The sequence below is a fragment of the Salmo salar genome, chromosome 03, assembly GCF_965601325.2.
Source record: "Salmo salar chromosome 03, fSalSal1, whole genome shotgun sequence".
Taxonomy (NCBI): Eukaryota; Metazoa; Chordata; class Actinopteri; order Salmoniformes; family Salmonidae; genus Salmo; species Salmo salar.
Window position 1 is genome coordinate 17,441,198 of NC_138293.1, and position 23,636 is coordinate 17,464,833.

At 44.4% G+C, this 23,636-nt stretch overlaps 1 protein-coding gene across 2 annotated transcripts in view; it reads left to right on the plus strand.

The window, feature by feature from the left end:
* Positions 1-5,207, plus strand: part of rc3h1b (ring finger and CCCH-type domains 1b) — a 30,331-nt gene extending 25,124 nt beyond the window's left edge. For both annotated transcript variants that reach the window (XM_014190147.3, XM_014190150.3), the window contains exon 20: positions 410-5,207. In XM_014190147.3, the coding sequence (XP_014045622.1) occupies positions 410-569 (160 nt within the window). In that variant the 3' untranslated portion in view covers positions 570-5,207. The remainder of the gene's footprint in view (positions 1-409) is intronic.
* Positions 5,208-23,636: the final 18,429 nt, after the last annotated feature.

Sequence of the window (23,636 nt, forward strand, 5' to 3'; positions counted from 1 at the left end):
TCGCTCTCGCCCTCGCTCTCGCCCTCTCTCCTCGCTCTCGCCCTCTCTCCTCGCTCTCGCCCTCGCTCTCGCCCTCTCTCCTCGCTCTCGCCCTCTCTCCTCGCTCTCGCCCTCTCTCCTCGCTCTCGTCCTCGCTCTCGCCCTCGCTCCTCGCTCTCGCCCTCTCTCCTCGCTCTCGCCCTCTCTCCTCGCTCTCGCCCTCTCTCCTCGCTCTCGCCCTCTCTCCTCGCTCTCGCCCTCTCTCCTCGCTCTCGCCCTCTCTCTTCTCGCTCTCTCTCTTCTCGCTCTCTCTCTTCTCGCTCTCTCTCCTCTCGCTCTCTCTCTTCTCGCTCTCTCTCTTCTCGCTCTCTCTCTTCTCGCTCTCTCTCTTCTCGCTCTCTCTCCTCTCGCTCTCTCTCGGTGTGTGTAGTGAGGTATCTAATGGCTCCAGCGGTCTAGGTCAGGACGGTGGTGTGGGCGGAGCCATGTTGTCACTGACCAATAAAGCGTCTTCGCTCAGCCTGTGTTCTGAGCCGGGGCCCGGGGTCTCAGAGCTGCAGAAGAACGGTGTGGTCCATTCCTGCTCCTAGACCACACACACACAACACACACTCAGACACTGTGGTGGTAAACATACAGACAGAAGATGAGCAGTATCTGCTGTGATAGGAGGTTTTCTTTCTTTTTTTGTTCTGTGAATGACTTTTTTTTTTTTTAACTTTCATTGCCTGGAAACCAGGGCATTTGATAACATTTATTTCTTTGTTTTGTTTTCTCTTACATGGGACTAGAAACAAGCCTCTCAAAGTAATGGAAAAGCAGATGATGATGATGATGATGATGATGATTGTTCAGAGGGCTATCCCCCTACATAGGCATCACATACCAAGACCCATTGTAGATCGATCGCTAGAGTATTTCTCAATTTTCCCCCTCTGTATCTTTGTTCCCATTACGAGGCACATTAAGGGTAAGCAGCTTGCAGGGACCTTAAGACCAAAATACTAAATCAAGTTATGCTCATATGTACTACATAAAGGTATCATAAGTCTTGGTGTTTACGACAGTTATGTCAGCGGTCGTACGCATCACATAAGTATCTGTTATAATCCATTATCGACTGATATGACAGTTGTTGATAGTTTCCGATACCTTTGACAGCTTACGAAGGCAATTATAACCAACATTTAGTCAGTGTAGTAACTGTTCCGTTCGCGTTCAGTAATATAAGTGTTGTAACCGGTAGTGTTCAGGAATACACCACCCTCAGAATCGTAAAACGTGGTTGACCAGATGAGGGAGGCCAGGGAAAGGGAGAGTGAAAATGTTCCGCCAACCTTCAGAGCCAAACGAGACTAGGCCGCTTCAAGCCACATGAGACCACGTGAGACCCACCCCATGCCCGCCCATGAGACCACATGAGACCACATGAGACCACATGAGACCACATGAGACCACATGAGACCACATGAGACCACATGAGACCACATGCCGCCATGAGAAGTCTGATTTTATTAGTGCATTTTATGAATACATCATATGTCTGTTTCATACTTGAAAAGCAGTATATTATTAACCAAAGCATTCTGTTTTAAAGATTGCAAAATTAATCTTTTTGATAATGAGCTATCCTCATGTTTTCTATAAGGGAACCTACTATGTGCTTCTCGTGGGATGTGGTGTGACTTGCTGCTGGCTGTGGAAATGTCTGGAATTCAATCAAACCTGCAGTGTGGAAAATGCACTCTCAAGAGAGTGTAATAAGTGTTAAGTTAGCACAGATCTAGAAAACATGCATTTTCACGTTGTAGGAACATTTTCCTCGGTGCAAGATGAATTGATGTGTGGAATCATATGGGGTGATAGTTTTTATCTTCCTCAGAACTCCTCATCTGGTTATCAAAAGACCTCCCCATTGGGATTATCTTGTCATTGGTTCTCTTTAACTTCTATGAAGTTACTTTCCCTTTTTTCTTTCTCTCGCTCACGTAAATCGCGCTTAAAGGGCTGTGGACTACCTGAACGCTGGCCCGTTATTGGAGGGGAAGTGAGAAATGGATTAATATGCACAAAAAAAAATCTCATCATTGTCTTAATACATGTAGAAAGTGGCTGTAGTCTGCCAAACAATAATTTAAATGGTTTGTGCGTCTCAATCATCAACGAAAGAATAGCGAATTGTCTTTAAAAAAATAATTTTGTCATCTTACGAGCTTACTTAAAAAAAATCCTTCTATTCCATTTGTTTTTAACCACATACTATTAGTTCATTTTAGAACAAGTCAGGATCGAGACACACATTCAGTGGATTCAAGACCAGAATCTCGGACCACAACCTGGCGAGGTTTAAAGCAAGCAGCCAGAAAGTCTTGCCCCTCAAAAAGCCTCTGCCCAAAGTTTTCCCAACCTTCAATTTGAATAGTTTTAGTGCGAACCTTCATGATATTTTTCACAATATAGTTTTATAGTATTATTATCATCATTATCATTACATTATTTTTGCTTTCCCTGTAATGGAAATTGTTGGTGCTCGTTAAGGAGCGCTCTGCCTTTTGTAAACAATCCTCATGATTGGCCATCGAAAAGAGCTCTGCTGAAATGCAAAAAGGTGGGTCCTAGTGCTCAAACGGTTAACGATAAGGATAGAGGTGACGATCAGGGTTCATAGTTTGGGGGGGGGGGGGATTTCAGGTTTTTGTCTGGGTTATAGGTGTGGGGGGGGTAATGGAAATTAAGGTTGGGGGCAAGGGTTTTCGTTTTTTTCCAACCACACTTCAAGCCTCAGTCTGCTCTTTAATACATTTTATTGTTTAGGTAAACAACTCACTTATACATATGAGTATGTATACATACATTAATATACTAAGCACTATTAACGTGCCACCTCTTATTCTACTCGCTCAGCATTTATATTAAATGATCTCTACTTAGAATCAGCTAAATGTTATTTTTTCCCTGTCCACTGGTTGCCAACACAGACTTTATCCTTACCCAGTTGAAGGACTTCTGTGCGCATTGATGTGTATTCACTTAATCTTTTTGTGTTCAAACAAATAAGTTCTATATTGAAATATGCTTCCGAAAGAAGACTCATTTTAATGATGAAAATTGAAGTTTTTTGTTGTTGTGTGTGCTAGGTTGTATTGTAGAAAAGGTACACTATGGATTTTTTCAAAGTGAAGTGCGCTGTACTGGGTGACGGTGTGGAAATATTAGAAATGTGATGTTTTTTTTGTTTTTTTTAGAGGTAAGCCGGGTAAGCCTTTAATTTAGTCAAAGGCTTGCTTCTCAAGGAATACTCCTCGGCATCCACGCCAACAGTAAGATCATTTGGAAGCACACTAACCAAATTAAAAGCGATTTGAATTGGCATGCATGTTTTTTCTCTTCACCTGTCAGTCACCTTTTGTCATATAACAAAACTTGTTTCTGCTGGCAAAATGTCACTGACTAGTTGGGTTTGTAGTTGTTTTTGTTCCTGTCGTTGTTGAGTGAAAAATCACTGACTTCCAAGTCTGACGGTGATCTATGTATCGCCTCAAGGCAAAGCATCATGTTGTCCAGGGAAACTCAAACGCAGCATCGCTCTCATCCACACACAGGCTTTTTTTGTTTCAGAATAGTCATGAAAATTAGCTTGCCCACACTTGTTAATTCTGCTTAAGGAAATACTATCAAGGTCCCTCCAGCCATGACCCTTAAAGAGTGAGTTCACTCCAAGTTTTGTCCAATGTTTTCAGATCTCAACAGTGGTCTAATGTTGACATGAGGCTAGCCTCTTTTTGAGTGAAATACTTAAACACTCGTCTCTAACATGTAGGCTCAGCATGCCCAAACAGTCCCATTACAAGTCAGAATATTGAACAAACTCCATTTCAACTTACTTTACTTGTTGTCTGCTGATTTTGTCCCTAAATTGGACATAATCTGATACAAAATATCCACAGGGAAGTTTTATCAACCCGACCTTCAGTACGCAGGTCTGTATATCGGTTTGTTATTCTGGTTTTATTTTCCAATACTGATGCAGTTCGCACGTTACAGACACTTGCACAATATGGCCAAACCGAACAGACATAGAACGGCAAACACTTCCAGCTGATTGCACGTTCGGTCGACTATATTCGGTTACATTAAGCTATTGTTTTACATATTGTGCATCACGTGCAATGCGTCAAGAGATTGAAAATACAAGCGACAGAATGTACCAGCGCCGCAAAAAGTCGGGTAAACAAGACTTTCCTGTGGATACCATATCTCCACCACCTACCACCAAAAGGACCAAACAGGAGAGTAAGTGTAAATATAATTTTCTTCATTCTGGTTTATGGACTATTGCGTCTCTTTTAGGGGGACTTGGTCAAACTGAAAATCTATCGAGTAACCATGGTAACAGTTTGACATTTAGGCAAACATGAGCTCGCATTCCATGACGTCTGTGGTGTAGATCCAGCTCTAAGCCTCAATCCCAAAACCAATGGCAAAGATGGGCCTTCTAATTCAGTGCCTATTTTTTTCTACTCATTGGGTTTAGGCATATAGCTGAATAAACACTAGATGGGGTGGGATGTAGACTCAAATCAACATTAAACCACTTGAGGTCTTAAATGTGCAACAAACTTTGATTTGAGTGAGCTGGCCCTTTAAATTCCATAGCTGAGGAGAAGTAACAAGGATGTGGTTTTTGGGAAGAGCAATGATTATGTTCATGTCAGTCGCCTGCTTTCATTTGTTTCTGAGTTAAACTGCTGCCTACCCCTTCTTCACACAGCCAACTCTCCCCCGAATCACAATAGTGTTACTGCTGTTTTGGGCTCACATTTTAATTTCATTATTCTTTTTGAAAAACACAATGGCTTTTTTATATGATTACTTCCTTGTAATATATCTCTTAAATTAAGGTACAGGTTTGATTTCAGCAAGAAAAAAAGTTTTTATATGTACATTATACTCCATTAAGGAATGTTTAGAATTATCTTCCTCCAATGTGGATGTAGACATTATTACGCCATTTTATGACCTTGTAAGAGAATTCACTGTGTGAAAATTGGTTTGCATTTTTGTATAATACAATCTGCTTTATTTTTGTTTGATATGAGAGTTAGGTCAAACTGGAAGTTTGAAGAGAGAAATTAACCTGTGAAATTGAGAAATAAAATAAAAATAACTTATGTACAACAGTGATTCAATGCTGAGGGAGAAGGATTAAATGATATTGCTAACTCTGCTATTTGCTTCTTGTTTTACTTTGCATGGCAAAATGAGTGAACATCTTTTAGGGCAAGTATTAACCCGCATAACTCCACATTCTCTCTTTTTGGTAATGCCAGTCAGCCCTACATCTTTACCCAACCCAAACTCGAGGACAGAGCTGAACACTGCCCAACACAGCTCAATGGATAACTGAAGCACCAACTCTGACTCAGACCTCTAGATCCAGTCTGCTGTAGGCATTAATATTTTCCCAAAAATCTACCAATTTTCAATACTGGGAATAATTCATATTTATCCAGAGAGTCCTGGGAAATACCTCATTTAAGTGCCTATTAAAAGCATTTATAACCAATGGTTGCTTATGCCAGGGTTCTCCTAAAATAAGATTGATGCAGCTACTATGTAAAGATTTCACAGCAAGTGAAACTTATATTTAGTCATGATACAGTAACTTTGATCGCCAGTGACGTTGTGAATTGCGAAACAGAACGTAAATAAATTCAGAGCTTTATCATGTTCCTCAATTCATTCTGTGATTTTCAGCAGTAGGCGTATGCTATTTCCAGAGAGCACACTCAGGACACGAGTAGGCTACGGCGTTGTCAATCATTCAAACTTTGTAATGGCAGTCAAACAAAAAAGTAAAATTACCAAAGTTGCTGGATAACCTCCAACGAATGACAAAATCTAATATTTGGCTAAATCTAATTGATTATAACTTTAGCAGATCCGAGAATAATAAATAGTTTAAGTATCAAGGTACTGTATCAAGTGTTGACCTGTCATTCAGGGCAGGTGTGGCAGAGCCCCACATTTTTGGGGGGGAGGCTTGCCTATTTTCATGTTATTTTGGTATTAACGTGTCACATATCAGTTTGCGAACAATGTAAAAAAATATAAATAATTGAGTTAAAGCCACATACAAACATGGTCTCTGTTTTTTTTGTGTTCTTGAGTAAGGCAGCTCCAAAATGCAGGCATTTCAGCCTAGCTCAATACTTTCTGTGGTGATGGGGCAAGCCAGCAGAAAATACAGAGTGTTGCGCCGTGATTGGCTCAGTGTTCTGTCACTCATGGGGACACTACGTCACCGCCAAGTCTAAGGTTAGACCTAAAAAATTCTAGCCCTTTGGGTGCTGCCATAGAGTTACATTAGAAGTGCCCATCCAAGAAGGCTCAAGGTCATTGGTCACAGATAAAATTACGTCAAATCACGTTATATGTACACTAGCTTTGATTGAACTGATCATGTCAACATCATACTTTCAAAATCTTAGTTAAATGTGCAGTTGTCTCAAGTTTTGATGGAGTGTGCAATTGGCATGCTGTCTGCAGGAATGTCCACCAGAGCTGTTGCCAGATAGTTGAATGTTCATTGCTCTACCATAAGCCGCCTCCAACTTCCTTTTAGAGAATTTGGCAGTGTCCAACCGGCCTCACCACCGCAGACCATGTGTATGGCGTCGTGTGGGCCAGAAACAAATAACTTTCTTCTGAAACTCATCAGTCTATTCTTGTTCTGAGAAATTAAGGCTATTCCATGTGAGGAATTGACAAACTGAAGATCTCGTACAACGCTGTGTACTACTCCCTGAACAGAACAGCGCAAACTGGCTCTAACCAGAATAGAAAGAGAAGTGGGAGGCCCCGGTGCACAACTGAGCAAGAGGACAAGTACATTAGTGTCTAGTTTGAGAAACAGATCCCTCACAAATCCTCAACTGGCAGCTTCATTAAATAGCACCGCAAAACACCAGTCTCAACGTCAACAGTGAAGATGTCTTATTTTTGTTTACAATTCTATACATTTTGCTTTCAATTGTTTGGTTTTTGATTTCAACATCCATTATTTCACTGGTCCTCAAATATAACATTTACATTCTCAACTTTATTTTATTTAGAATTCAATACATATGGTGTGAAATTGACCCCATACACCAGCTTCTCTACTGCTGATTTAGAGGGGAAAACACACAGTCACACCATCATTACTCTGACCTGGCCCACTGCTGCAGTCTTGTGGTCATGAACGATGTCTATGTATTTTAATGTTAGGCCTGTACATTTGAAATGTAATAATTCTATAAATATTTTAATTACGTTTTTTTTAATAATTCTTAATAAAAAAAAAAAAACGTTTTATTGTGCTTAGGTTGTAAAAAGTCGAAGAACAAATACACGTTTTTGGCTCTGAGCTATACAGAGGGTGCTCTAGCAAACAAACAGCAGAGACCTGAGGACACCATTCCCAACCTGGAACTGAGCTCCCAGGCTTGAAAGGACAGACCAGATACAAATTCATTTAGCACTAAGGCGTGAAGTAAAAGGGCTTTTGGCCCAACAAGCGTCCTCTGAAGCCCCCTCCTGTTGTTCAAAGACTTGCATTTTCTACAAGAAATCTGCCTCCAGAAATAAAAGCTTCCAAGTGGGTGTGACACCTACTCCCATTGCCTGCTGCACTGCTGCTTGGATTCCACCTGGTGATCTGTTCACCTTCTGCCCTGGTTGTCTCCCCCTGTCTGGTACAGGTACCTCCACCACACTCACCCCTCTCTGTTCACCGTCTGCCCTGTCGTGTCTTCCGCTGTCTGGTACAGGTACCTCCACCACACACCCCTCTCTGTTCACCGTCTGCCCTGTCGTGTCTCCCCCTGTCTGGTACAGGTACCTCCACCACACACCCCTCTCTGTTCACCGTCTGCCCTGTCGTGTCTCCCCCTGTCTGGTACAGGTACCTCCACCACACACCCCTCTCTGTTCACCGTCTGCCCTGTCGTGTCTCCCCCTGTCTGGTACAGGTACCTCCACCACACACCCCTCTCTGTTCACCGTCTGCCCTGTCGTGTCTCCCCCTGTCTGGTACAGGTACCTCTACCACACACCCCTCTCTATTCACCGTCTGCCCTGTCGTGTCTCCCCCTGTCTGGTACAGGTACCTCCACCACACACCCCTCTCTGTTCACCGTCTGCCCTGTCGTGTCTCCCCCTGTCTGGTACAGGTACCTCCACCACACACCCCTCTCTGTTCACCGTCTGCCCTGTCGTGTCTCCCCCTGTCTGGTACAGGTACCTCCACCACACACCCCTCTCTGTTCACCGTCTGCCCTGTCGTGTCTCCCCCTGTCTGGTACAGGTACCTCCACCACACACCCCTCTCTGTTCACCGTCTGCCCTGTCGTGTCTCCCCCTGTCTGGTACAGGTACCTCCACCACACACCCCTCTCTGTTCACCGTCTGCCCTGTCGTGTCTCCCCCTGTCTGGTACAGGTACCTACACCACTCCCCCCTCTCTCCCGAGCTTTCGCTCGCCTCCGGCACACACGCACTGTTGATTTTACAATGGCTAGCCCCAAGTCGTTATATATTGAATTTTTTTCTTGTGTATTTTGCTATTTGCCTCATGACTCCTGCATACTTTGTTGACTACAAACTTTCTTTACCCAACCGTGGGACAGACGGTTTGTTCCCACACTCGGGACTCTGACTCTCCCAGAGACGTCCCTGGGTCACTCTTTTCAGTTTGTTCAGTTTGCTGCAGCTAGCGACTGGAACGAGCTGCAACAAACACTCAAACTGGAGAGTTTAATCTCGATCTCTTCATTCAAAGACTCAGTCATGGACACTCTTACTGACAGTTGTGGCTGCTTTGTATGATGTATTGTTGTCTCTACCTTCTTGACCTTTGTGCTGTTGACTTAGCCCAATAATGTTTGTACTGCGTTTTTGTGCTGCTACCATGTTGTTGTCATGTGTTGCTACAATGCTGTGTTGTCATGTTTTGCTGTCTTGTTGTAGTGTTGTGTCTCTTGTTGTGATGTGTATTTTGTCCTATATTTATATTGTATTTTAATGACCTGACTAGATCATAAAGGAACAATTGTCCAGACAGAAGATTGAGTTTACGAATTTACGGTTTATTAACCCAACTTCACACAGGCTACTGTTTGGCCGTAGCCCACGCCAAATAAATGGAGGATACCCTGTAAAACAACCGTGACCTTCTCTTGTGAAAACGTAAGAGAAAGAACAATGGCTAAACCTGGTCTTAACTTCCAATGCTCCATCCCCCTGCCCAACCCCCCTCCACGCCACTCCACCAACCACCAGGATGCCCGGCATCAGAACATTCCAGGCATTCCCATGATTGGCAGATAGCAGGTTGATTGGCATGTCGGACCCCGCGAACACTGGGTACTGGTAAGTACAACACAACCAACTAATAGCCTAACACATAACACACAGCTGTCTATGCGGGTCGCTACACAGCCCCCCCACCACAAAGTCCCTCGTCCCCGAGGGAACAAACAAAGTCTCTCCTGTAGCTGACTCCTTCCATGCCCGCTGTAGCACGCCATCAGCCAACCGCAGTCTCTCAAACTTTGACCACAACCCTTTGGTCACAAGTGAGAGTGCTGTCACCTCTTCCCACGGTGGCCTCACCTGTGCCTCTTCTCACTGTAGCACTGGCTGTAGGTCTGTGTCCCGTCCCTGCTGCTGCCCACATTCAGCCACGTCGACAGTCTGCAGCTCACAGCAGACAGGACCGCTCGCCCGACACACTGTGGCACAGACCCCCTCCTCTGCACACAGCTCTCTCTCATGTTCCTCTCTCCGCTCACAGTGGCGACAGACGTCTGCAGTACAGGGCCGACGGGACATGGCGTTGGAGTGGCGTGCCCCTGCCCTGTGCACCACTGTGAAGTCATACGTCCGAAGCTCCTCCAACCAGCGTGCCACCTGCCCCTCTGGCTCTCTGAAAGACATGAGCCACTGGAGAGCAGAGTGATCAGTCCTTACAGTAAAGGGCAGGCCACCCAGCTAGTACTTGAAGTGTTTAATGGAAGCCACAACAGTTTTCCTACGGGTGACACAGTAGCGGCGCTCATGTTTGTCAAATGTTCTGCTGAAGTACGCCACGACTCTCTCCCCCCTCTGGCCCCACCTGGGCCAGCACCCCACCCATGCCCACATTGCTCACGTCTGTCCAGGATAAAGGGCAAGGTGAGGTCAGGGGGGGCGAGCACGGGGGCCTCGATCAGTGCACGTTTGAGGCTGTTGAAGACCTCCTCACACTCCACTGTCCGGCCCACCACAACAACAGGCTCCATCAGCTTGCCCTCGTCTGCTTCTGGGGGAAGTTGAGCTTTGCTTCCCCGTCTGTGCCGATGGGCTCAGATGGGGTTGGGAAAGAAAGCCAGGGGTCTGCACTACCGGTCTATGCGGACCCCGAGCCGTTTCCCTGAGCACTGGGGGACATGGGCAATCCCGGCGCAGATGGCCTGGCTGGCCACACCCCCAGCAGACCCTGGGAACAGGTGGGGTGTTTCGTGTCGCCTGTAGCGACACAGCACGAATTAGTTAAGTCATTTCAGCCACCCATCCATGCACACTGCTTTACTAATCATTTAGAGAGTCGAGTTGCTATAAAGTGATATATTGTTTAACTATTATTCTCATGACCTACCAGGTTGTTACTGTAAAATATGATTTATTTATTCTTACATCATACCCCTTATTATCAATTAGAGTAATTGTGAAGTTTAAACAAAACATTAGGTCACATTCTCTCTCATTTAGAAAAAGAAAATTCAAGGCAGAAAATGGATCTACAGATGTAGGATCTTAATTTGGCCTATATTGTCACAGCAAAATAATCCTGCCGCACAAGGATTTGAACATTAAGACCATAATGTTGCTTGATCAGTGGTTAGGCTATCAGCTGGCCAAAAGTAGCTACATGAAAAGTGCAATACTGTTAATATAACCGTGTGTTAGTGTGGCTTTTCAGTGAATTTATGTAAATCACGAAGCTCATCTGTATTTCCTGCAACGCAAATTAAGATCTGTACCGACTCAGGCAGCTCCAATCGTGTTCCTGAGGGAGCAACCACCGCCAGGAGAGAGTCTCCAGTGAACGCATCACAGATGTCCTCTTGGGTCAATACTTATACGTGGGTGTTAGTGTTAAGGGGCGGCAGGTAGCCTAGTGGTTAGAGATTTAGACTAGTAACCGCAAGGTTGCAAGTTCAAATCCCTGAACTGACAAGGTATAAATTTGTTCTTAACTGACTTGCCTAGATAAATAAGTAAGGAAAGAGTAGGGACTAAGACTAACGTGGAGCAAAGTAGTTATAATCATTATAAACAGGAATAACTAGAACAAAAGCGCGTAAAACTGAGCTGACGTAACTAATGTATGTAATCGTCACATTTTTTAGTAAAGGATTGGTTAAGTATTTCATCCTTGGTGATTGTTCCTCATTAGAAATAATAGTAGACCCTTCACGAACACTGGACAGAACTACAATCTCAAATTTCACTCTCTCTAATCCAACATTTTGACCAGTTTTATAGGGCCAAATCCTGGATCAAGAAACACTCACACAACTCAAAACTTCTACACAAATCACTCACAAAACAATGCATTACTTATGCAAAACTTTGAACTACACATGTTGAGTGACTTTGGTCAGTTACACAGACACACACACACAGTACTTCACCTCCCCCACAATGCGAGCAGGCGCTATGCTGAAGGATATCTGCTGGCGATGGAGTCGTCATTCATGTGTTTGATCCTCTGCTCCAGCCAGGTCTTCTGGCTGTCCAGCTTCTTCTTCCTGCTCCTCCAGCTCACACAGCTAGGCCTTCAGCACCTCTACCTGCTCCACCACCTCCGCTGTCTGGCAGCCCAAGTTCTCCCCTCTGGGACAGGATGGAAGGGGTTTGAATGGGAGTGTGTGTGCGTAGGGCATTCGGATGTGTTGCATGGAAATGAACACCAACCAGAGTGACTTCACTGAGCCTGACGACAACAGGCTTGACTCACCTCCACTGAATGATGTTCTTGGTTTTCTTCTCGATGAGCCCCACCCCCTCCAGCATGTTGGTGATGTCATAGATCCTCTGTCTCACTGCCAATCTGTCTGCAGCCTGTCAATGGACACACAGACTAGACAATACTGACAGACACCTGAAGCGACCTTTTAATGGACTTTACTGAGAAAGCTAATCTTGAGGAAAACTGAACAGTCGCAATACAATGGGGGGAAAAAAAGAAAAACCATGTAAACACAAAGAAATGATGAAGCTGTTTTGGCCTGCAGAGGTTCCCCCTCCCCTCGGTCTCTACCCTGTCCCCCAGCCCTCTGACACACCACATCTCTGACCACAGGATGGCGCCACTGCAGAGGCACAATGAGGATCTTACACCCTCCTCCACCCCACCAGACATACACATGGGTAAGGACTACTAGGCCATTCACTCAGAGTTCACGGTCATTTGTAATAATGACTGTGATATTCTACAAGTGAATGGTGGTGGTATCTTAGCGTGTAGTAATCTAAGGAATGAAGGGACTTTTTTAGAAGAGGGTTAAGATGATCATTGTTATCGTATCTAAAATCAACGAGAGTGGTTGACAGAATTGTAACATTGTCAAGACTGCAGCATTTCTCTATGCTCATAGTTGTCAGGCTACCGTTGACTCCTTTTGTCCCTCTTCCACTCCTCTAGAATGCCACCCCGAGGCGACAGCCAGCCTAGCGACGCAGCAGTTGTTGGTCGGCACGGCAGCAGGCATCCAGTCCATGCTCGAAATGGGGATTTATGAGGAGAGCGAGGGTGAGGGAGGGAGGTGAAAGGGGAGGTGAAGTTCTGAAGCTCAATACAGGAGACCAGCTGAAGGAGGAGAGAGAATGTAAAGGAGGGATTAGGGTTTGAGGGGGAGAAGGGGAAGTTGGCTGCCTGCTGAAGCTCAATACAGGATACCAGCTGAAGGAGGAGAGAGAGGGTTCAAGGGGGGAGGGGAAGTGGGCAGCCTGCTGAAACGAACCGACACCTGAGACCAAATGAAGGAGGTGGTGGAGGGTTGGAGGATGAGGGTCGGGGTCTGGAACTGGGAGGGAGGACAACTCTTGGGTTTGGGACGGAGCTGAGGGCTGTTCATGTAGTAAAACGGCTTTACTCCCTGTGTGGTGTTCTTACAGAGAGATGTTTTCTGTGTCTTTTAGGTGTGGCTGACCTAATAGATGAGCTGATGCCATATGATGGTAAGCATTAGAACTGAGAGTCTAAAGATAAGTAAGCATACCCTATCCCATCTGGACAAGAGGAATACCTATGTAAGAATTCTGTACATTGACTACAGCTCAGCATTTAACACCATAGTACCCTCCAAGCTCATCATTAAGCTTGAGGCCCTGGGTCTCAACCCCGACCTGTGCAGGCCGTCCCCAGGTGGTGAAGGTAGGAAACAACATCTCCACTTCGCTGATCCTCAACACTGGGGCCCCACAAGGGTGCGGGCTCAGCCTCCTCCTGTTCTCCCTTTTCACCCATGACTGCGTGGCCATGCACGCCTCCAACTCGATCATGAAGTTTGCAGACGACACAACAGTAGTAGGCTTGATCACCAACAATGACAAGACAGCCTATAGGGAGGAGGTGAGGGCACTCGGAGTGTGGTGTCAGGAACACAACCTCTCACTCAACATCAACAAAGCAAAGGAGATGATCGTGGACTCCAGAGGGAGCAGCAGAGGGAGCACCCACCTATCCACATCGACGGGACAGCAGTGGAGAAGGTGGAAAGCTTTAAGTTCCTCGGCGTACACATCACGGACAAACTGAAATGGTCCACCCACACAGACAGTGTGGTGAAGAAGGTGCAACAGCGCCTCTTCAACCTCAGGAGGCTGAAGAAATTTGGCTTGTCACCTAAAACCCTCACAAACTTTTACAGATGCACAATTGAGAGCATCCTGTCAGGCTGTATCACCGCCTGGTACGGTAACTGCACCGCCCACAACCGCAGGGCTCTCCAGAGGGTGGTGCGGTCTGCACAATGCATCACCGGGGGCAAACTACCTGCCCTCCAGGACACCTACACCACCCGATGTCACAGGAAGGCCAAAAAGATCATCAAGGAAACAATCACCCGAGCCACTGCCTGTTCACCCCGCTACCATCCAGAAGGCGAGGTCAGTACAGGTGCATCAAAGCTGGGACCGAGAGACTGAAAAACAGCTTCTATCTCAAGGCCATCAGACTGTTAAACATCACTAACATAGAGAGGCTGCTGCCTACATACAGACTTGAAATCATTGGCCACTTTAATAAATGGAATACTAGTCACTTTATTAATGCCACTTTAATAATGATGTTTACATGTCTTGTATTACTCATCCCATATCTATATACTGTATTTTATACCATCTATTGCATCTTGCCTATGCCGCTCGGTCATTGCTCATCCATATATTTATATGTACATATTCTTATTCCATCCCTTTACTTAGATTTGTGTGTATTAGGCAGTTGGGGAATTGTTAGGTTACTTGTTGATATTGCTGCACTGTCAGAAATAGAAGCACAAGCATTTCGCTACACTCAATAACATCTGCTAACCATGTGTATGTGACCAATAAAATTTTATTTGATTGGAGCAGAGAGTCTAAATATCATATGATGGTAAACATTAGAGCTGAGAGTAAAGATCATATGGTGGTAAACATTAGAGCTGTGTCTAAAGATCCTATGATGGTAAACATTAGAGCTGAGTCTAAAGATCCTATGATGGTAAACATTAGAGCTGAGTCTAAAGATCCTATGATGGTAAACATTAGAGCCGAGAGTCTGAAGACCATATGATGATAAGCATTAGAGCTGAGAGTCTAAAGATAATGATTGTAAACATTAGAGCTGAGTCTAAAGATCCTATGATGGTAAACATTAGAGCTGAGTTTAAAGATCCTACGATGATAAACATTAGAGCCGAGAGTCTGAAGACCATATCAAATTTATATAGCCCTTCTTACATCAGCTGATATATCAAAGTGCTGTACAGATACCCAGCCTAAAACCCCAAACAGCAAGCAATGCAGGTGTAGAAGCACAGTGGCTAGGAAAAACTCCCTAGAAAGGCCAAATCCTAGGAAGAAACCTAGAGAGGAACCAGCTATGAGGGGTGGCCAGTCCTCTTCTGGCTGTGCCGGGTGGAGATTATAACAAAACATGGCCAAGATGTTCAAATGTTCATAAATGACCAGCATGGTCAAATAATAGTAATCACAGTGAACAGGTCAGGGTTCCATAGCCGCAGGCAGAACAGTTGAAACTGGAGCAGCAGCACGGCCAGGTGGACTGGGAAAAACAAGGAGTCATCATGCCAAGTAGTCCTGAGGCATGGTCCTAGGGCTCAGGTCCTCCGAGAGAGAGAGATAAAGAAAGAAAAGAGAGAGGGAGAGAATCATTTATATGATGATAAGCATTAGAGCTGAGAGTCTAACGATCATATGATGGTAAGCATTAGAGCTGAGAGTCTGAAGACCATATGATGATAAGCATTAGAGCTGAGAGTCCAAATACCTGATGGTAAGCATTACGGGTTGTGCAGGCCGTGCACTCTAGACCTCCAGTGCGTCTTCAGGACCCGGTCTATCCTGTGCCTGCGCCCAGAACCAGGCCTCTTGCATGTCTCCCCATCCTGGTCAATCCTGTGCCTGCGCCCAGAACCAGGCCTCCTGCATGTCTCCCCATCCTGGTCAGTCCTGTGCCTGCTCCACGGACCAGGCCTCCAGTGGGTCTCCCCATCCTGGTCAGTCCTGTGCCTCCTCCTAGGACCAGGCCACCAGTGGGTCTCCCCATCCTGGTCCGTCCTGTGCCACCTCCCAGGACTAGGCCTCCAGTGGGTCTCGCCAGTCTGGTGCCGCCAGAGCCGCTCGCCAGTCAGGAGTCGCCAGAGCCGCCCGCCAGTCAGGAGCCGCCGGAGCCGCCCGCCAGTCAGGAGCCGCCGGAGCCGCCCGCCAGTCAGGAGCCGCCGGAGCCGCCCGCCAGTCAGGAGCCGCCGGAGCCGCCCGCCAGTCAGGAGCCGCCGGAGCGGTCCGTCTGCCCGGATCAGCCGGAGCGGTCCGTCTGCCCGGATCAGCCGGAGCGGCCCGTCTGCCCGGATCAGCCGGAGCGGCCCGTCTGCCCGGATCAGCCGGAGCGGCCCGCCAGCTGGGCGCAACAGGGGTCGCCCGCCAGCCGGGCGAAGTCAGGGTCGCCCACCAGACCTTCGGCGCGGCCAGGTGCGCCACCTAAGAGGGCGACGCCAAGGGTGGGGCAGAGGCCACGTCCCGCACCTGAGCCGCCGCCGTAAGAAGGCCCACCCAGACCCTCCCCTTCAGTGTCAGGTTTTGCAGCCGGAGTCCGCACCTTGGGGGGGGTATTGTAACGCCCTGGCCATAGAGAGGGGTTTTTGTTCTTTATTTTGGTTAGGCCAGGGTGTTACATTGGGTGGGCGTTCTATGTTCCTTTTTCTATGTTTTTGTATTTCTTTGTTTTGGGCCGTGTGTGGCTCCCAATCAGGCACAGCTGAAGCTCGTTGTTGCTGATTGGGAGTCACACATAAGGAGCATGTTTTTCCTTTGGGTTTTGTGGGTAATTATTTCTGTTAGTGTTTGCACCTGACAGGACTGTTTTGGCTGTCAGTTTTCTTGTTTTTTTGTAAAGTGTTCACGTTGGTCTATTAAATTCTTATGATGAACACTAACTCCGCTGCACCTTGGTCTCTCTCTTCAGACAGCCCTTACAGCAGCCACCACCATGCTTGAATATATGAAGAGTGGTACTTGTAGATATGATGTGTTGGATTTGCCCCAAACATAACGCTTTGTATTAACGACAACCAGTTAATTTCTTTGCCATGTTTTCTTGCAGAATTACTTAAATGTCAGGAATTGTGAAAAACAGAGTTTAAATGTATTTGGCTAAGGTGTATGTAAACTTCCGACTTCAACTGTATGTACCATGAAGCACAGGGGTGGCAGCATCATGTTGTGGGGGGGCTTTGCTGCAGGAGGGACTGGTGCACTTCACGAAATAGATGGCATCATGAAGAAAGAAAGTGATGTGGATATATTGAAGCAACATCTCAAGACATCAGTCAGGACGTTAAAGCTTTGTCGCAAATGGGTCTTCCAAATGGACAATGACCCCAAGCATACTTCCAAAGTTGTGGCAAAATGGCATAAGGACAACAAAGTCAAGGCACTGAATTTGAAGGTAGGCCTTGAAATACATCCACAGGTACACCTTCAATTGACTCAAATGATGTAAATTAGTAAAATAATTATATTATTGATCGATTGTCTATGACTTTTCAAATCACCCAGTATTGCTATCTGCTATCTACTGGCCAAATCTCCGTCTCTCTCTCTCTACCTTCATCCTCTGTCTCTCTCTCTCCCCCCTCATCCTCTGTCTCTCTCATTCCCCCTCTCTCTGTCAACCTCTCCCCCCCTTACTCTCTTATTCCCCCCCCCCCCCCTCTCTCTCTCTCTCTCTCTCTCTCTCTCTCTCTGTCAACCTCTCTCCCCCTTACTCTCTTATCCCCCCCCCTCTCTCTCTCTCTCCTTCTCTGTCAACCTCTCTCCCCTTACTCTCTTATCCCCCCCCTCTCTCTCTCTCTGTCAACCTCTCTCCCCCTTACTCTCTTATTCCCCCCCTCTCAAATTCAAATTCAAGCTGCTTTATTGGCATGAAAAACATTGTGTCAATATTGCCAAAGCAACAATGTTGTAACGCCCTGGCCATAGAGGGTTTTTTCCTCTATTTTTGGTTAGGCCAGGGTGTGACATGGGTGGGCGTTCTATGTTCATTTTCTATGTTGGTGGTTTAATTTGTTTCGGCCGTGTATGGCTCTCAATCAGGAACAGCTGTAGATCGTTGTTGCTGATTGAAAGTCATACATAGGCAGCCTGTTTTTCCTTTGGGGTTTGTGGGTGAATGTTTTCTGTTGAGAGTTTGTTCCTGACAGAACTGTTGCTGGTTGTTCTTTTGGTTTCTTTTTTGTATAGTGTTCATTCGGTCAACAAACCGTTCAAGATGAACACATCCTCCGCTGTACCTTGGTCTCATTTCAACAACAGCCGTTACAAATGTATTCAATATACATTGTAATACAATTATAAGCAATAACAAACAATAATATCAAATGGCAGTAAATAATAATACAAAATTAAATATAAAAATAATAAAGTAGTAGTAAAATAATAGTAAAATAGTAGAATATAATAAATATAAAAATCTAAATATGGAAAATGAATCTATAACTAACTTATAACTAAATAACGGTCATCTTCACCATTACATCAGTACTACAACTACTATCGTCATTACTACTACTACTACTACCATCACCATCACTAAAATGCTATCATTACCATTACCACCCATACCACTACTATTTGGAATGATAAACAACAATAATAATAGTAATAACACTAATGGTAATAATAAGTAAGTTACTGCTTACTATGCAGATGTTATTATTCAGTGTCCCTCAGGCTGTGGCAGGCAAATGCATATTTGGCTGCAAGAGGAGCCATTGCTCCTTCGCCCATGAGTATTTTTAGTTTTTCTTCTGGGTTTAATAAGTTCAAATTTGGAATAAATGTAGTCATTTCTGTGAATAATGAATCTCTTTGTGAGGAATATTTATCACAGTAAAGGAGAAAGTGCATCTCTGTCTCTACCTCCCCTGTCGTGCAGTGACCACATACACGCTCCTCTTTGGGTAGCCATGTCTTTTTATGTCTGCCGGTTTCTATTGCCAATCGTGGTCACTCAGCCTGTACTTGGTAAGGATCTGTCTCTGCTTCGTATCTCTGACAGAGATGAGATAATCAGCGAATTCATATTCTCTGTTTAGGGTCAGATAGCAATTTAGTCGGCTTTGGGATTTTGTTTCGTTTTTCCAATGTTGTAAATATGAGTCCTTTGATTGGTTCATGATTTAGTTTATTTGAATTCTTTCTTTTGAAGCAGTGCTGGTGTCAGCTTGGTTGGTGAGGTCCAACACCAGCTGACTGAGAGGGCTCGTTTCTGGGCTCAGCTCTTGGGTTTGAAGTGCTTTAAATTGCAGACTTGAATTTGGACTTGAATTTAGATGTAGCCAACATTTTAATGATCTTTTCTGTATTTTCATTATTACTGGAAAGCGGCCCAATTCTGCCCTACATGCATTAGTTGGTGTATTTCTCTGGACTTGTAGGATTTTCCGACAGAATTCTGCATGTAGGGCTTTTCCCACATTTTAAAGTCCAGTTTATTGAGTGGCCCCCAAACCTCACTTCCGTAAAGAGCTATTGGTAGGATTACACTATCAAATATTTTGGTCCAAATTCTAATTGGGATGTTGATTTTGAATAATTTCACTTTTATTGCATACAATGCTCTGCAGGCTTTTTTTTGTGCATTCACTGCCATATTAAGGTTTCCCGATGCAGATATGGTCAGACCAAGGTAGGTGTACTTTTTAGTGTGTTCAGTGATGGTGTTGTTCAGGGTGAATTTATATTTGTATTTCTGACATCTGTTTTTTGGGGGGAAAATCATGATTTTTGTTTTTTGGAAATTTACTGCCAGGGCCCAATTATGGCAATATTGCTCTAGAATATTAATGTTCTGTTGAAGACCTCCTTTGGTTGGTGATAGAAGTACCAAGTCATCAGCATATAGCAGGTATTTCACCTCTGTGTCAAATAGTGTGAGTCCTGGGGCTGGAGAATGGTCCAACATGTCTGCTAATTCATTGATATAAATGTTGAAAAGGTTTGGACTCAAACTGCAGCCTTGTCTCATAGCTCAATATTGTGAAAATAATTCTGTTCTTTGGTTTTTGATTTGTATTGCACATTTGTTTTCTGTGTACATACATTTTATTAAGTCATACACCTTACCACCAAGCCCACTTTGGAGAATTTTGTAGAATAGCCCTTCGTGCCAAATAGAATCAAATGCTTTTTTAAAGTCAATAAAGCAAGCAAAGATTTTGCCCTCTTTTTTTGGTGGAGGTGTTTATTAATTAGTGTGTGTGTAAGGTGTATATATGGTCAGTAGTGCAATGGTTAGGGAGAAAGCCAATTTGACATTTACTTATTACATTTTTTTCTTGAAGAAAGGTTTGAATTCTTGAATTCAAAATGCTACAGAAAACCTTTCCCAAGTTACTGTTTATGCAAATTCCCCTGTAATTATTGGGGTCTGATTTGTCTCCACTTTTGTGGATAGGGGAGATGAGGCCCTGGTTACAGCATTTTGCAACTCAGGTGTGCTGTTTTTCAGCATTTCATTTCTGATGTTGTCTAGACCACAAGCCTTCTTTGATTTAATAGATTTGAGCTTTTCATTTAGTTCTTGTTGTGTTATTGGGTAATCTAATGGATTTTGGTTGTTTTTAATGACTGATTCAAGGATGTTCAATTTTTCTTTAATTTCTAATTGGTTCTGTTGTAAGTCTCTTTGTGGGATGTTTTTGTATGGATTATCAAAATAAGTTTTCCAAAATCTACATCTTGTATGGCTAATTCTTGTGGCTTTGTTGTGCTTAAATTGTTCCACATGTCCCAGAACTGATTTTGATCAATTGCGTTTTCAATTTCATCAAGTGTCTTGTTGGTATAATTCAATTTGTTGTGTTTCAGTGTTTGTTTATACTGTTTCAGAGTTTCAAAGTATTCATATCGTAGCTCTGGGTTGTTTTGCTGCTTATGTTTTTCGTTTGACATTTGTCTTAGGTTTTTTCAAATTGTTTTACATTCATTATCAAACCATTTATCAGAAACATTTCGTTTTTGGTTTCTGATGTTGCATTTCTTTGGTTTTCTCAAATTTGCTTTCGATGCTGCTTTTTGGCATATGCAGTTGATGTTTTGAGTAGCCGAATTGACACCATCTTTATTGTTTTGGTATTGTGAGTTATTGAAAAACTGTATAGAGTTCATCATTTCATTTGAGTTCAACGTTTCAATGAATCTCTCTGCACTGTTTGGAGCCCAGCTGTACGATTGGTTTATGTTGTAGAGTTTATTGGGCTGTTTTTTTGAATGAGTATTGCTGGTTAATTTCTTCAGAAACACGTTGATCTGACTGTGATCTGACAATGGTGTCTGTGGTCTGACAGTGAATGCACTAATGGAGGAGGGGTCAATGTCAGTGATGGCATAATTGACTACACTTGTCCCAAGAGCTGAGCAGTAAGTAAACTGACCTAAAGAGTCCCCTCTGATTCTGCCATTAAGCATGTACAGGCCTAAGGCTTGACAGAGATGCACTAACTCCTTCCCATTTTTGTTCAGTATTTGGTCAGGACTGTTTCTATTATTTATAATAGGGCTACTGTACAAGGAGGGGTGTCCAAATATGTGGTGGTTACCTCCCACATCAGTGTAGTCAGGCTCAGAACCTGTTCTTGCATTGAAATCTCCACAAAGAAACACTTTACCTTCTGCCTGAAATGTAATGATTTCTGTGTGGAGATTGTTGAAAAACTGATCATCATAATATGGTGAATCTGAAGGAGGAGCATAAGCTGCACATGTGTATACATCATTGTCACAATAGATTGTACCTTTGTTAAGTTTTAGCCAAATGTGACTGGTACCTTTTTACATTTCATTCAGTGCTAAGTCCTGCTTATGCCAAATGATGATTCCACCTGAGTCTCGGCTCAATTTAAAATTTTTATGTTTGATTGATGGTAGTTAACTTTCTCTATAGCCTGAGGGACACTGAGTATCTATGTCTCCACGACACCATGTTTCCAGTAGGATTATGATGTCCTGTCCCTTGATGTTTTTGATCAATTCTGGATTTGTTGTTTTATAACCAAAATGTGAAGAGTATAGGCCCTGGATATTCCAAGAGCTGATAGCTAATGATCTCATTTATAATAAGTGATATTCACTGGTTTGAGTAAAGTACATTGAAAAAATAAATAATAATACACATACATACATACATACATACATACATACATACATACATACATACATACATACATACATACATTACTATAATACCGGTGCCAATAAAATTAAGAATAGTTGTAAACAAATGAATAACAATGGAATAAGATTGCACAAAAAATAAGTACAATGCAATCTCTGTGTGTGTGTGTGTGCGTGTGTGTGTGTGAGAATTAAAGGGTCTGTCTAGCTCAGTAGTCTGCATATTAGTTGCAGTAGTTGGCGCACCTCTCCTATGTCTGATTGTTCTAGGTGTCTTTTGCCAGAGGTTACCTCAGCATATGTAGGCTGATGATCTGAATGCCCCTTTACTCTCTTATTCCCCCTCTCTCTCTCTCGCTCTCTCTCTCTCTCTCTCTCTCTCTCTCTCTCTCTCTCTCTCTCTCTCTCTCTCTCTCTCTCTCTCTCTCTCTCTCTCTCTCTCTCTCTGTCAACCTCTCACCCCCTTACTCTCTTATCCCCTCTCTCTTTCTCTCTCTCTCCCACTCTGTCAACCTCTCTCCCCCTTACTTTCTTATTCCCCTCTCTCTCTGTCTCTCTCTGTCAACCTCTCTCCCCCCTTACTTTCTTATTCCTCTCTCTCTCTCTCTCTCTCTCTCTCTCTCTCTCTCTCTCTCTCTCTCTCTCTCTCTCTCTCTGTCAACCTCTCACCCCCTTACTCTCTTATCCCCTCTCTCTTTCTCTCTCTCTCCCACTCTGTCAACCTCTCTCCCCCTTACTTTCTTATTCCCCTCTCTCTCTGTCTCTCTCTGTCAACCTCTCTCCCCCCTTACTTTCTTATTCCCCTCTCTCTCTGTCTCTCTCTGTCAACCTCTCTCCCCCTTACTTTCTTATTCCCCTCTCTCTCTGTCTCTCTCTGTCAACCTCTCTCCCCCCTTACTTTCTTATTCCCCTCTCTCTCTGTCTCTCTCTGTCAACCTCTCTCCCCCCTTACTTTCTTATTCCCCTCTCTCTCTGTCTCTCTCTGTCAACCTCTCTCCCCCTTACTTTCTTATTCCCCTCTCTCTCTGTCTCTCTCTGTCAACCTCTCTCCCCCTTACTTTCTTATTCCCCTCTCTCTCTGTCTCTCTCTGTCAACCTCTCTCCCCCTTACTTTCTTATTCCCCTCTCTCTCTGTCTCTCTCTGTCAACCTCTCTCCCCCTTACTTTCTTATTCCCCTCTCTCTCTGTCTCTCTCTGTCAACCTCTCTCCCCCTTACTTTCTTATTCCCCTCTCTCTCTGTCTCTCTCTGTCAACCTCTCTCCCCCTTACTTTCTTATTCCCCTCTCTCTCTGTCTCTCTCTGTCAACCTCTCTCCCCCTTACTTTCTTATTCCCCTCTCTCTCTGTCTCTCTCTGTCAACCTCTCTCCCCCTTACTTTCTTATTCCCCTCTCTCTCTGTCTCTCTCTGTCAACCTCTCTCCCCCTTACTTTCTTATTCCCCTCTCTCTCTGTCTCTCTCTGTCAACCTCTCTCCCCCCTTACTTTCTTATTCCTCTCTCTCTCTCTCTCTCTCTCTCTCTCTCTCTCTCTCTCTCTCTCTCTCTCTCTCTCTGTCAACCTCTCTCCCCCTTACTCTCTTATTCCCCTCTCTCTCTCTCTCTCTCTCTCTCTCTCTCTCTCTCTCTCTCTCTCTCTCTCTCTCTCTCTCTCTCTCTCTCTCTCTCTCTCT